Source organism: Neodiprion lecontei, chromosome 3 (assembly GCF_021901455.1).
Source record: "Neodiprion lecontei isolate iyNeoLeco1 chromosome 3, iyNeoLeco1.1, whole genome shotgun sequence".
Taxonomy (NCBI): Eukaryota; Metazoa; Arthropoda; class Insecta; order Hymenoptera; family Diprionidae; genus Neodiprion; species Neodiprion lecontei.
Genome location: NC_060262.1, coordinates 19,326,759 through 19,342,438, shown reverse-complemented (window position 1 = coordinate 19,342,438; position 15,680 = coordinate 19,326,759). Strand labels below are relative to the sequence as shown.

The window sequence follows — 15,680 nt, the reverse complement described above, 5'->3', positions numbered from 1 at the left end:
CTGAAAAACAGGAAGACCAAATTGGGAAACGAGAAAAATTAGAACAAGAATTTTTATCTAAACAAGTAGAAATGCAACAACAGTTAGAAAAAGAATCGGAGGACCGTGTTGAAACACAAAAACAGTTAAAAGAATCGCAGGAAGATGAAAAAATTACTAGAAAAACAAACAGAATCGGAAATTAGGGTAGAAATAGGTACGTCTGAACAGACTGAAGAATTGGTGACACATATTACTGATACTACGTTAACGCAAAATACCGAACGAAGTAAAGAAACAATGAATACGCGAGTAGAATCAGGTGTGAACCCAAGTTCTAGCGGTTTCATTCAATATTCGGAAACACTTGAAGATCCTCAAATATTATTAGAAGAATGCGAAAAAGAATTCTTAAAAGAACAGGCTGAAATTCGAAAACAGATGGAAGAACTTGAAAATAGGAAATCGAAAAGAAAAACTACAGACCCTCAAATGTTGTCATTAGCAGAACGGGAAAAAGAATCAATCGAAAGAAAATGTGTGGATCTACATTCGTGACCGTACGAAATACAAGAAACATAAGAAAAACATATTGTCAAAGTTCAGGTTGGAAATAAAATAAAAATAATTGACACGAACAGATCGAAAATCTTAAAGGAATAACTGCTGATTATATTCATCTATAACTAGATAAGGACGATTGTAATCAAGCAGGCCATTTTATTCAATCGTGTTGATTTCAAAGTAGAACTAAAATCCTAGTGAAACCATCGATAAATCTAAATCAGTCAAATATAAATGCATTGTTCTAGAATGAAGATGTCACCTGTACACCCGCCCATCCAGGTATCATTTGCAGCAATCCCAAGGATAGGTGATTTTGAGATGAAGATCAGCGAAAACGCAGAAGAAAAAATCGTGGTAAAGCTTCAATTCGGAAAAGCTTCGGAAAAGCTTCAATTGTCGAATCAATCTGGGAAAGAATGTTAATATCTAGAACCTATTATATGGTATTATATTTCGAAGCATCCGTTACGGAAGTAATTAAGACTCACTTGTGATCCATTGTGAAAATGACTATCTTCACGAAAATCATCACGGATTAGGGAGTGTGTTCTGTCCCGTTCTCTTATTATTTAAGCGGTACGGGAATCGGAAAGTGACGAATAAATGTTTGGTATTATTGAACTGTCAACCTTTATTGGAGCTGGTCAAGACAATACTGGCTCTGTGCCGCCTGAGTAGTGTTGCATTGAATGTATGTATCGTGTGTGTATTTACCTACTCGTAGCATATACAACAGAGGGTAAAAGGCGCATTGTGTACTCGAACGTAACCAAACTTTAACCGGAGTCACGATAGATTCTGATACGGAGGCAGAAAGATAAAATGCATGTATATTTGACATCTTCTGAATCAATAATTTACTTTTTCTTGTCAAATTACCAGCGGAGCACTCTGTTCCAGAGAAGGGGACGAATAATGAGTGAAATCAGTCCATCGTCAATTGTGTTATGGATGCCCGGCTTAACTTGGGCCTTGGCGTGTTACGACTGTGGAGGAACTCGAAGGAATACCTCATCGTCAGGCATTGACGCCGCTGGCATCGGGAAACGAAACCGCGAATATTCCGCCAACTTCTAAAACTTTCCATTTTTGCAGTCACTGTGGGTGGAGTTACCGTGTGTAAGTGGTAAGGAAAAGGTCAGTCATTGGTAGGCATTGTCTGTAGGGTTGGGTCTTCAGGCACTGATCAGTCTGTATAAGCTGCGACGTTGAGAATTTGCTGATTGTGGTTCGAAGCTCACTTTGTGAAAGTCGTTTCAAGTTTTAAAGAAGAAGAAAGACGCAAATTATGTCTCTAACCATCCGGGACCTTAGGGTAAGAGTTAGATATTTCTCTGTTCGTCGTCGTTACGCGTACATGGATAATTCCTACCAATGTTTAAAAATTTATACGCCAGTTTCTCGTTCCAATTTTGATGATATTGTTTTCCACGGTGTTTATCAATCGGTTTTTGAGTGTATAATCTCAGTTAAAATTCCGTCTTTGTTCCGCAGGAACTTATTTTCCCCAAAGACAAAATTTATGTCGGGCAGGGAGACGAAGGGATTGATTTTTTTGGAATCAGGTGGCTACTTGAAGGAAGATGGGACTAGGAGTCCCCTGTCCAGGATTGGTCCCACCCCGCGTGGCACTCTCCAAGGGGGCTGTGGGAGGTTTACGAAGAGGGGTATATTAATCTGTAACCCCGTTCAACGGAAAACGAAAATAAATCATCGTTCTCCGTTCAATTGTACCTTGTTTCGTGCGTTAGAATTCATTTTCCTTCCCATAAAGTAGTCTGTAAGTTAGTTTCTAAGTTATTCTCAGGTTTTGGTACCAATTTAGTAGTATCCTCTGTCGATCGAGCTACTTGGTTTTGCTGAAGTTTGTTCCGCAGTCCCGTCTACGTTCTGTGCTTCGTGATTTTTCTGAGAGTGTGCGAATAACGTTTCGATTTTCATAGATTAGTTAGTAAGTATATAAGTATAAGTATATGGGACATTTCGCAAAGAAACTACCAAGTCAAACCGATGGGGTAGGAAATTTGAGTAATATCTTTTTTTTTTCTAAAAGGTTCTGAGTTTGGAAATATACTTCTAAAGGGATTTTTTAATTGCCGCCTTCGTTTGGACAGGATCACTCTCGGTCAATTTGAAAAATTTCATATTCAAGGCTAATTGTAAGTTTCTGATGGAAGAAATGGATATTTCAGAAAAACATTAGGAGCAAAAAGGTATTGATTTTGAACGTAGTTTCAAGGGAAAATTATGCCGTATCATAAAAACCAGCAGAAACGAAAATAATATATTTTCGCCTCATGAAAATACGCCATCTTTTATTTGGAAAAATCAAATCTTAAATCAATGTTTGTCAAATTATGAACGTTTCAAGCCATCGTACACCATGGAATAACTATTTTCCAATTTTTTACCTAATATTTGAGAAAAAAAAAAAAATCTGAAAAAGTATTGCTACGAAAAAAATTTTTACTGACCATGTTTTTCATGATTAATGCGTCAGAATGTACAATCATGAATATGTAATAAATAAAAAATTAATTATAATAAAAATATATGAAGAAAAATAAAAGTTTTTTCGTAGTAATATTTTTTCAGATTTTTGTTTTCTCAAATGGTGTGTAAAAAATTGGAAAATCGCTATTACATGGTGTAGATCAATTTAAGATTTGCTTTTTCTGAAGAAAAATGGCGTATTTTCAAGAGGCGAAAAAATGTTGTTTATTTTCGTTTCTGCTGGCTTTTATCATACTGCATATTTTCTCCTTGAATTGGCTTATCGGCATTTCAAAGTTATTCTATTTCCTGCGATTTGCCTAGTCTTTTGGAAAATACGTGCGTATTTAATCGATTTCACCGCAAAAAACTGAGAAGAACCCACCATAATATGTAAGTGTGTATCTACTTGTCAAATTTATGTTTTATCGCTACCCAGGACGACAAAAATTTTATACCCTCAAATCGGACCTAATTTATTGTTATTGAAATACCGTGTCTGACGTTACGTAGGTAAGTTTTGATTTTGAAGCTGCCGCCGTTAATTGACGTTGAATCCGATGTAAGTTCAATACAGTTAAGAATGCGATACGCGATAAAAAGCCGTAGCTGGATGATACATGACTTAGCTGTCCAAACTTATATTTTCTTCGTTTTTTTAGGATATATTATACCGAATGATAAAATATAACTCCACAAATCCCAACCATTGTTGTTTGCTAGTTTTTGAGTGAAAATTTCTTTTTAAAAATGCAAATAAAATGTATACTTTTCGATTTCCTGAACGGATCAACTTGATTTTTTCACATTGTGATATCCAGCCGATATTGTGCTTCAGCACAAACGATACCAGGAAACATGATCGATGACCCGACGCACGGCTTGACAAACAGAAACAGCTAATTGGACAGGGAAAAAATTGAATAGGAGTTTCATTCAATCTTTCATTAATTTAAATTCGTTCACTAGAAGGACAATCAGCTCACAGTAGCGCGGCTGCCGGAGCCAAGGCTCTGAAAAAACCGTGAACGTAACAACACGTGTGAGAAAAACTTCATTTGTTAAAGAAACTAGAAAAATTCAGTAAAACAGGTATCGTTAGAGAAACTGTTCGAATATTGTTGGAATTACGATAAACTAGGTACGCGTAACCATTTTGCACTATGGTCGATCCTTTTTTGGTAATCACAACGCAAAATCAGTTTGTAACGACTCATCTCATAAAAAATATTTGGCTGTTTTACGCCACGAGATTGCAGCGTTCGTGCTCGCAAAATTGCTAAAGTTATTACGCGGCTTGAGGTGTGTATTACAATGTGACAGATTTGCAATTTTTTCGACGAGATGAGTCAGTTATTGAGCATGTCTAGGCGTAAATGCAGATGCCAACAAATACAAAAGCTGCTCGAGTTCTTGCAGCCATGAATTAAATATGGGCTATTTCCGAGGGTGAGCGAATGAAAGCGGTACAATAGCTATGTACGAAACTTGCTGTGCACGTAGTCAAGGCATCACGCGCATCTATGATACGTTCATTAATTCGGAAATGCCGTATCGATTAGAATCTCACTGTTTGATTCGCTCGCATCGACCTATCAGGGCTTTGCAATTGTTTACCTCTGAGGCGCAGCGTACTTGTTTTGTCAGTTCATTGCTGTTCTCAGAGGAGTAACAATAAATCAAGCCGATTCTGTGATTAAGGTAAGCATTCGATTAACGCAACACGCATTAGACGATCCTCGGATAGTTGTGGTGCTTTATTTTTTTGGAAATCAAAGATTTTAATTTAATTCTAGGCACAGGCGTAAAAACAATGGTACAAGATTTTTTTCAGTTTCATTGTAACGAAGGATGTTTTTTTTTGAGAAATTGACGAGTGTCATTTTTCACGTTTCTTTTGTCGATGGCTCTCTCTTTTCTCTCTAGATGGAAATGTCGTCTGCGGTTCAACTTCTAGAATGGAACGAAAAACTTCTATCCTTGCTGGGTATTTGGCCACTCAGTAATAACGACACGCGGTTTACCCTCGGCCTAATTTGTTTACTGATTCATGTGACTTTAGAATACGTAGACCTTTACAAACTCGGCAAAAATTTTGAACACGTCGTGGCGAATCTATCCGAAAATATAACGTACACGACGATCCTGATTCAAGTGATTCTTCTACGTGTTAACAGCCGGCAACTAGGACAAGTAATCCGGGCGGTTAACGAAGATTTTGTCGAGATAAATTATAAAACAACTCTGGAAAAAAAAGTCCTTCTAGACAACTATAAGAAGGTCCGGATTTTCGTTGCAGTAGCAGTAGCGATGACACTCTCTACGGCAGTTAGTTATTACCTGGCACCTCTCGTTGGTCTGCTAGGAACCAGTAAGTCACTTTCTCAACGCATCTTTCTCTGAGAAAAATTTCATTTGTTATAGTAACTAGAAAAATTCAGTAGAACACGTATCGTTAGAAAAACTGTTTGAATATTGTTGAAATTACGAAAAACGAGGTACGCCTAACCATTTTGCGCTATTGTCGATCCTTTCTTGGTAATCACAACGCAAAATCAGTTTGTTCGGTTTACTCTAGTTTTTCAGCTAAGCAAGGCTTTAACGTCAGTTTATTGTTGCACAAGCATTAAATTTTCGCAACAGTTGCAAGAAAATATAGTAACAGTGATCGTAATGAGAAAGAATAGTAACGGATACTAGACTTTCCGGTAACAGCTGGATAACTAATTTTTATTTTGTACCTAGAACTATATTTTTCGATTGTGGTAAAAAATGAAAATAGTTAAGGACTGAGCGGTAACCGGAACTAAACATTTCTCTCAGTGTGTAACTTATATTGGCATAGACACGTCAAAATCCTTGGATAGTCGTGATCAAAATGAATAAGAGAACAACTTTAACTATTTCGATAGATATACGCGTGTTACATAGAGAATTTCGAGCTAAAGTTTGGGTACAGTTTTTGACAATAAAGTTCGAATCCCCGTACCGGTATGGAGGAAAGGAGTTTTCGCAGCGGCAGGGATAAATTAGTGGTCAAAGCAGTCGTCCGGAAAGCGAAAGGTCCCGGGTTCGAATCCCGGTCAAGTCCGTGCCGTGAAACATTTTTCCCAGACCCGCCGGAAATGCACGTCACAGCACATTTCTCTGAATTATGCCCTAGATTTATACCGCAGAGGGTAAAATGCAATTGCTGTCTCAGTGAAAGGAAATTCAACAATGGAGTTAAAATTGCCATACCACACGTATATATTCTATGACGTGTCAAACATTGAATCTTACGCACTGACATACGCCGCTCAGCTTCCGTTCGTCTTTTTCGCGTCTTTCGGATACGTTGGCCCCAATTGTCTTATCGTCACTTTGACAGTCCACGTGTTTGGACAACTGTCCGTCCTTGCGGAACGAATCAACGATATAAATACCAATGGTCAAGAGTGTGGTCTGGCAATAAAAACGCTTGTCAAAAACCACGTGCGACTGATACGGTGAGTTCTTGGACCGTGAATCCAAAATATTAGTCACATAATTTTAATTACTAATAATAATGATAAAACTGTTGACAAGCCTACAGATAAAACTAAGTACGTAAATAAACAATTAATAAACTCTAGGATGACACAGACTCTGGAGGAGGTGTACAATGTTATTTTAATGGGTCAACTTCTTGGAGGAATGATTCTCATATGTATCCTGTCCTACTACGTTTTAGCGGTAATACGGTGCTCATCTACTGGGTTTCTGTTCAAGCATTAAAGCTTGATACAAATTTATTTAAAAAAATGTGCCACATCATATGTCTAATTTGATTTATAGCACGCTGAGGGAGAACAAAATTCAGATTTCTTCAGCGTTACCTTGTACATCCTAAGTGTGATACTTAACATCTTCGTTTATTGCTTCGTAGGTGAACGTCTTGTCCAAGAGGTATTCGAAAAATATTAAGTAGTCAACTATAAAGCATCGAGTGGATACGTTGAAATGCACTTGTTCAATTTACGTTAATTTAATCATGGAAACGTTATTTACTGGCAAATGTTATTCGATTATTGTTGATTCTAGAGTACTAAAGTACATGACGCATTAAGCGCATGTCGATGGTACGACATGTCATCGGTTCACGCCAAAATGCTCATCGTATGCATGGCCAGGTCTCAGAAGCCGCTCGTACTGACGGCTGGAAAATTCTACATATTTTCTATGGGCAGTTTTGCAAATGTGAGTTCGCTGGATGTTTTTAATTCTTGACGTATGGTCTGTGCGATTTAGTAGTAAGACTTTATTTCATATAAAGCTCACGATCGGATAATTGTTTGCCTCGATACATAACTTTCTAGCGTAACTGAATGCGCTTCTCATCAATTGCTGCTCTGATAAACTGAATCCTGGTTAATTTTATAGCGACGATTCGCAAATTTCAACTGGTAGACTTTTGGAATCAGAATCTATTGTATATTGTGAAACGTATTTGAAATGTCCAAACGAGTTCTTAAGCTAGTCAGTCTAGTCGGTTGCTTATACTGATAACACATTACCAATTCGACACACTACCAAACGATCTAGTCAAAAACGACGCTGACCAATAATTACTAAATAGATAAGACTGGATTTAAACTATTTAGGTGTAAATACAAGAAGTAGACCCGGGTACATCGAATAAAATTAGCAAATTGGATTAAGAAAGCGTGAGAAAGCAGCGTAATATAAAATAAGCCGAGATTATTGAGAGAGCTAAATTTGCGCAAACGATCAGAAAAAAAAAATTACAGATACTGGCACATTCGGAGCTAAAATAGCATGCGACAAAGAAAGGGACGCCGCTTAGCAAGTATAAATGAACGCCGGTGCTTCAACCAAGATCGTTAATTCCACGTTCTTCTTCAGAAGCGTTAATCCGGTCGTACCAAACAATCGGCTAAGTCTTATTAGCTGATTCGGTTTCGCAGCTATTCAAATTCTCGTATTCGAATATTTATGAGCCTTTGCAAAATAATTTTTCCAACGATATCTCTGACAGCCTGACTTGCACGACAAATCTCTAGAAACATTATTCACTCGTGAACTCATTAAATCATTCAAGTAAAACCCAATTAACGAATATCTGAATTAAATCACTCCGACAGTTGGCGCCGACATTAGGCCATCGCATTTTATTTTATTTTTCTTCATAATTAGGATCGTTATATTCTCAACCCTTGTTTAAATTATTTATTTTTTCATATTTTTGCAGAACATTTTCCTTCGAATTGTGATGTGCACTCTTTAAGCGGCCTAGCATCGCAGACAAATGTTTTTTGTTATTATTTGTTTAAAAAAAACGAGCATTACTAAGGAATACACTCACCAACAACCAGGATTGCTGAGCGTGTCGGCTGGTGCATTTATGCAATGGCGATTGTTTTCACCCAAGATCATATCACCTCAGATAATGCTCAGGCGCTTACACGCACGCACACACACGCACACACACTCAATTTGACTAGATTCAGTCTTATTATAAACTTTTGGAAGCCTTCGTTCCAACACGTTCAATCGTTTACTAAATTATGTCCTATACGTAATTCGAGTTACATGTGATTGAGCAGGATGCAAATAAAACTAGCCGACAAGAATGATCTTTCTGAAGAATGATTCACATTTAACCGAAACGGTAATATCGATGTTATTTTAACGTTAATTAGTGTAGCAGTTTTTTTTTTTTTTTTACGTTTTGAGTTGATATGTAGTGGCTAGTAAATAAACAAATAGGTTATCGATTATTGATACTGCAAAATATGATCCGTTCGTTCGGTTGTTGATGAATTGATTTTCAATTTTCCAATTAATTCGGCTTTTTCTTAACTTTAAGGACAATTTTTGGTGGTACGAACTCGATTACGATTCATGGTTTCTTTGTGGTCCGTTCAATAAGAACTAATTCGATTAATAATACATGTTTTGTATATTTAACCATAATATCAGGGGCAAAGTCACTTTTGCGAAGTTATGTATGGGGTTATCCTCACAGATGTCAGGTTAGCGAATCATATGGTAAAACGGTGACATGTATTTTTTTACATCCTGTACATCAACGCGAAAGGATTTATTTATAATGTATAGTCTATAGATGGACTTTACTGGACATGGCGGTCAAATTTCGAGGAAATATTTTATTCATGCAAAGAAATATCATTCGGTACAACTAAAAATGGTTACAACAACAATTTGTGTTATATTTGAGTATATTTATTTGAATTTCATTCATAAGAAGTTCAACAGTTGATTGCACTATTTGTGTTTACTGTACCTAAATTTGACAGATACTATAATTTCTGACCCATAAAAGCAGTCTCATCCCTGCCCTATATACTAAAACGAAGCATCAAGCGTGTCGAATATTTGCTAAATATTAAAATACCATAAACGAAGGTATAGTGTTAACGGTAAATTGACATTCTTTCGTTCTCCATTATACTACATGTTATAGTTTAAGCTGACAATTTTATTATCGTGCCGAACCGACAATTTGTTTGTTCTTACAGGTAATGAAAACCTCGATGGCGTACCTGTCGGTGTTGAGAAGTCTCCTTTAATGCAACTAATACGAAATGGTCTCAATTTTGAAATCCTCATGAGATACATGAATTAATATAGGTAATGATGTACAGGAACGAGTACAATTATAGATTCAAAAATTTGGTAGGAATATTGAAAGTACGAAAAGCAGCATACACTGAACGATTTTTCCAATGTTTTCCTGATGAGCACAAGATACGTGCATTAATTCTTGTAGCATATTTTCCCCAAATATTGATCACTGATGAATTATTTTCATGCAATATCACGTATGTTTCCTCAGTCAAGGTTTTACATTTAAAAAAAATTGCTATTTATATAAGTATTGAAAAAATAAAGATTACTTTCACTCAAGAATCTTTCTTCATTTATCGTCAGTATCAAGTATATTTTGATGACAAACAATAATCCTTATGAGTCAGAAATTTTATCGAGTTTAGAATGCAAATGGTACTCGCTACTCAAAACCAGACAAGATACCGAAGTTGGATTATTTATTTTTATTTTTTTTTTTTATATCACAATCTACCCGAAATTGAAGCGAACCTATTTTTCGAAATTTCAATTTCAATTTGCACTTCGATGAGAAATTTAAAAAATATATCCCATTACAATTTTTGAAATACATACAAGTCGAGAAGGAAATCAGATATTGATTAAATTCAAAACAAGCTTCTTTGTCGTGTCCCGTCCTCCAGACCTCAGATTCTTTTCCCCATATCTATTACAATCAATTAATTATATAATGAAACATTCAACCCTCCCCATTTCCCGCATTCAGAGTAGTGGCACGTGAGTGCATAATTGACGTGTACAAAATGAATCGACTAACAAGAGACTTTGGTCAAATACATATTAACCCTTGGAATCACGGATTTTGCGAAACTGAACGAAGTATCACGGTTGGAGACGTTTCATCCTTTGAAGAAGCTTGCAGATCTTGAAGCCTACTTTGATGATAGAGTAAGCGGAATTCGTCGAGTTAAGACGAAGTTTGGGGATAAAATCGTGACGGATCTGGAGGACACGCTTACGGTTTTCATCCCGAATCGATTAGTGAAAGCCTGACAAGAAGACGATGAGTTGTCCAAGAGGACGGTGACGACTAGCAACGTCAGTCGGTTGCACCTGCGCTATCCGGGTGGACCAAACAATTAAGTTGAATTCGTTTGCGTGTGAAAAAATTTGGAAAACCCTTAGCAAAGACGAAGGTTGTCAAGCTGCGTTTGAACCTCGTAATTGTAACGTGAACTCTACGATGACTCATAAGGGGTCCCCCAAACATGCTAATAACGGATTTTAATGGGTGTCAGGTAATTGAAAGGAGGAGCCTTCCGAATACTAGGGTCATGGCATTTTATCCACTGATTGTGAGCCTTAGTTTAGGTGAAAATTGCCTCGGTAGATCCTTTCCCGCACGTTCGTTATGTACGTCCGGTCATAAAGGACCCTAGAGAATAAAGACATATCGAACAATGACTAAATAAGCGAAGAGTCAGTAATACGAGACTTTCAGCGTCGGTTTATTACTTCCTAATTACCCCGGGTCTGACCCATTTACAACACTCAATTGGCTGCCTGGACTTTAGGTACGATAAGGTGCGGAAGCGTCACGTATTGTTCAATTAAGTTGACATACCTGCGTGCTCCCACTTTCCTCCTACATAAAAGATTTCCACTCCCATAGCCAACACTTCGGGTAAAAGTTCTTGACCAATCCAAAATTTCCACGCCCCAAAATAATTGACCAATACGAAAAATCAGCCAATCAACAAGCTCCTGCCCCCTTCACATTTCCGTAAATCTTCCAAATACCTTCTTCGATCATTACCTGAGAAGTCAGTTGCCGTTGAGACGTCAAACTGTACAGTCAGTACGTGTCAAGTCCTCAAGTCAATTACTTGTTAATCCGTCTAACAGACAACTATTTAGATCTCTGACAAATTCAACATATCAACATCACTGCAATAACGATTTAAATGTAAAAACTACTACGAATAATACAACTTGTGATCTTGTAACCAAATATTTTGTATTCAACGTGTAAAGAAATAGTTTGGTTTTACAAAAATCGTTTCAACGAATAATCCCCGATTAAAATCCTTACTCCACTAAAGTGTCGTGCCGAAAAATACGTTGTGGTCCTTCGAGCCGGATAAAATCCGAACTCTAGTATCAATTAACGAAATCAATTCAGTGAAAAAGTGTCAATTAATGCACAAGTGTTAAATCAATTAAGTTCTGTGAAGTTGTACATCAAGATCAGCACAACAATCAAGGTGATCAAGGCAACGAAAGTGACGAGAAACGAGGAGTGTGAGACGTCTCTTCAAAGAAGGCATCTGAACGGTAAGCTCGTGTTGTTAATCGCCAATTCCTTTCATACTTCCCTTCCATTTCGTTCCAAAACAAATAATCTACCATGCCGAAAGACACCTTGGTCACTCGTAAACGCAAACGTGCAGATAGTAAGAAGCGAGTCACGCGTCGCAAAACGGTCATCGTAGAACAGGTAAATTCGTCAGAGTTGAATCGGCTTCAAGTACAGGCCGAAACCCGTTGTGAGCAGTACAAAAGAATCAACGAAATACATGTGCAGTCGATGGAAAGGGATTTATACGAACTGCACGCACTATCCGACGATGTAAAAGCCTTGAGGGAACGTCATTGCACTGTCATAGCAGAAATGCGTCAATTGATTCGAGAAATGGAAGAGTGTCTGGCAGCAAGCTGAAATTGAAATGTTGTCCGTTCTGTCACGCCGGCTTCCGACTCTCATCAGGCTGCGTCAACGACGCCGTAAATTTTACGGGAATATTCAAAAAAGACACAGTCAAAATCAATTAATCACACTTGGAGTAATGAAATTTCATCAACGCCAGCGGCTACTTCTTCGGTAACGCCATTTGTCAGGATCTATCCGTGTCCGATGTGTCGGGAAATGCATTCGGTGTACGAACGTAAGACTTTTCTCTCGGCAACAATGGAACAGCGGTGTCAATTGGCTAATATAGTATCCCTATGTGGAAACTGTCTCGGCAAGGATCACTTACCGAAGGATTGCAAGGGAGGTACCTGCCGGATCTGTGGTCAGAAACATCACTCGTTCCTTCACTGACGATGTCATTCCTGTTGCTCTACTCTACATACAAAATCGAAACAAATCGAACGTTCCCTGTCGTGCGATCATCGACACAGGTTCCACAGCAAACTTCGTCACTGAAGCACTTGCAAAGGTATTAGGGCTACCGAGAAGAGGTTGCCATATTCCAATCGGGGCTCTGAACGAACTTACAACGGTAGCCAAGCATTGGATTACCGCAAATATCAAATCTACTAACAACTCCAATCAAAAAACTATCAACATTCTCATCGTCCCAAGGATTACATCAATCCCTCCAGATCAATAAATCATCCGTCAATCACTGACTGTTTTATCGAATATTCGACTAGCCGGCCCAGAATTTCAAAAGCCAGCGCCTATGTGGGTACTATTAGGCGCGGGAATGCTTCTGTCCATTTTCTGTGTCGGTCAAATCAAATTATCAACCGTACAACAATCCAGCCTATACTTGCATAAGACAGTCATCGGTTGGGTAATCGGCGGAAACATATCTCCATTGCCAAATAAAAAGAATATGAAACGTTATCTCACAAGTCGGAATAATGACACCAGCAGATTATGGGATATTGAAGAAACCAATGTCACAAAACACTTATCAAACGAAGAGGCCGCGTGTCAAGATCACTTCAAGAAACATGTAACACATGGTCAAAGTCAACGGGGAATCGACAGACGGACTCTATTTACCTCATCACGCCGCGCCGTCATAAATGAATCTAATCTCACCGGACGCGTTCGGGTTCAGCTGTTTTGTGCAAAATCAAGGGTTGCACCAATAAAAACCCGGCAAACAATTCTACGGTTAGAGTTGTGCGCAGCGGTGCTTCTGGCTGATCTATGTTCAACGGTAAAATCAACCATAAGTGTCGAAATAGATCGAACAATTTTTTGGTCGAATTCTACGATCACCTTGCATTGGGTCAATACATCTCTTCGTCTCCTTGAGACCTTTGTTACCAGTTTGGCACTTCATCCCTCCTAGGTTGCCACACGTCGGTGGTTTCTGGGAAGCAGCGGTGAAATCATTTAAACATCATCTAAAACGAGTAGTCGGCTCAGAGCTGTTTACCTTTGAACAATTGGATACTCTAGTCGTTGAAATGAAGGCGATTCTAAATCCAAGACCGTTGACTCCACTATCATCCGAACCCAATAACCTAACTGCACTCGCTTCCTCTCATTACCTAATTGGCGATTCACTTGCGAGTTTACCTAATCAGGACCGTCCAGCTACTACGAATAATCGTTTGTTTACGTGGCAAACATATCCAGAAGGTCAAACAAGACTTTCGCACCAGGTGGCACAAGGAGTAGGACTGTGCGGGTCAAGACATCAACTGGTCGACTAGACAAAAATGTCAAGAGACTAGCTCTGCTACTCATAGATAGTGAACAGTGTAACGTTTCGACTACACCCGCTAAATGGTCAAAACAAGGGCTGATGAGAGTTCGACCCACGGAGTTGGACACGTGGTGTGTTTCTTCACCGGTTTCATCTATCTTCATAAGAAGCGGGTCTCTCGGTCAACAATTCTCTTGGAGAAACAAGGTAACGAGTTTATAATCTCTCAGTGACGGAACATCAGATACCGAGGATCGTCACTAACGCGTTATTGGAAGTAAAGTTACCATCGAGATAGACATTTCAAACCCAGAAAATGAAAACTCCAAAAACGACATCAAAATTAAAGAGAGACTATTTAAAAGGAAAAACCAAAATAAATGAACTTAAATCCGAGAGTCAAGAGTATCGATGAAAAGACAATTATTTACAATTTTAACAATGCGCCGCTCTGTTCAAAGAATTTACACCTCGAATGAATGAATGATGGAATGGATGAACGAATGAATCTTAAACTTATGGACGGCTCGGTTCTTATATTTATATACAAAGACAAGAAAAAAAGAAATCGTGTTACGTTTGGCATACCTCATAAAATAGGTACATAGTTCACTCGCAATTTAATAAAATAAATTCGAAAAATTCTTATAATTTTCCGTCCAACGCGAAGGCTCTAAAGCTAGCAAAAGTGTGAATGATTAGAGATGTAGGTAGAATTAAGTATTTTAAATTAAATCAAATTGATCGACAAGAATTGGCTAATCAATAAGAAGAAGGAAGGTTAGTAGGAAGATTGATAAACCACCTGCAATCATTTCAAATAGAGATAAAAGTACCTAAATTTTCTGGAGAAGATAAGACGAATCCTAGAGAATTTTTAAATGACTTAGAAAGATATTTTGATCTAAAACATGTACCAGATGAATAAAAAATATTAGTTATTCACGACGCATTGAATGGTAGAGCTAAAATTTGGTTTGATGAAAATAAAAGTAGGTTGAACGATTACGAATGTTTTAAAACAGAATTTTTGAAAGAATTTTATTCCGTAGCTGTAAGAATCAGGGCAAAGAATAGTTGGTCTGTGCGTAAATTCAAATGGAGTGAAAATAATTTGCAAATTTATTTTTTACAACAAACTAAAGAAGCTCAGTATTTTGAACCCAAGTTATCGGACTACGAAATAAATTATAGTATTGTTCAACAAATGCCGATTAAATTGAGGGAATCGTTAGTTGCAATTGATTTTTCGGATAATAATAAGGTTGGAACCCTGTTCGCTCAGTTAAATTTAACCTGTGAAGAGAGAGAACGTGAAAAATCTCGAAATTCCCAGTCTTATAGCAACAATTCGTACAATGTCAGCGAAATCAATAAACAAGGTCATATTAACGACTAATCGAAATATTAACAGATCAGTCTATACAACGGGGTATTTAAAAATGCAAATTTTCAAAGTACTGTACCAACAGCTGTTAATGTTTCTTTGCCAAACACAAATTTTCCGCCACCTAAGTACTTTGGACAAATTCAAAGGTCTAATGGCTATAATTAACAAACAACGAATCATAATAATAATAATAATAATTAACGACAAAAATTAAACTGACTATCGGCGCG

At 37.7% G+C, this 15,680-nt stretch overlaps 1 protein-coding gene across 1 annotated transcript; it reads left to right on the top strand.

Moving 5' to 3' along the window:
• Positions 1-4,650: 4,650 nt before the first annotated feature.
• LOC124293509 (odorant receptor 49a-like) lies at positions 4,651-9,877 on the top strand. Its single transcript, XM_046734549.1, has 7 exons — positions 4,651-4,740; positions 4,966-5,410; positions 6,410-6,527; positions 6,654-6,753; positions 6,856-6,966; positions 7,102-7,257; positions 9,561-9,877. The coding sequence occupies exons 2-7, from the start codon at positions 4,966-4,968 to the stop codon at positions 9,609-9,611; spliced, it is 981 nt and encodes a 326-aa protein (XP_046590505.1). The 5' UTR covers positions 4,651-4,740; the 3' UTR covers positions 9,612-9,877.
• The last annotated feature ends 5,803 nt before the right edge of the window (positions 9,878-15,680 follow it).

Coding starts and splice junctions, on each gene's coding strand:
- LOC124293509 (XM_046734549.1), top strand. CDS start 4,966: ATGGAAATGTCGTCTGCGGTTCAACTTCTAGAATGGAACGAAAAACTT. Junction 5,411..6,409: donor CGTTGGTCTGCTAGGAACCA/GTAAGTCACTTT, acceptor TCACTTTGACAG/TCCACGTGTTTGGACAACTG. Junction 6,754..6,855: donor TGTCCTACTACGTTTTAGCG/GTAATACGGTGC, acceptor TTTGATTTATAG/CACGCTGAGGGAGAACAAAA.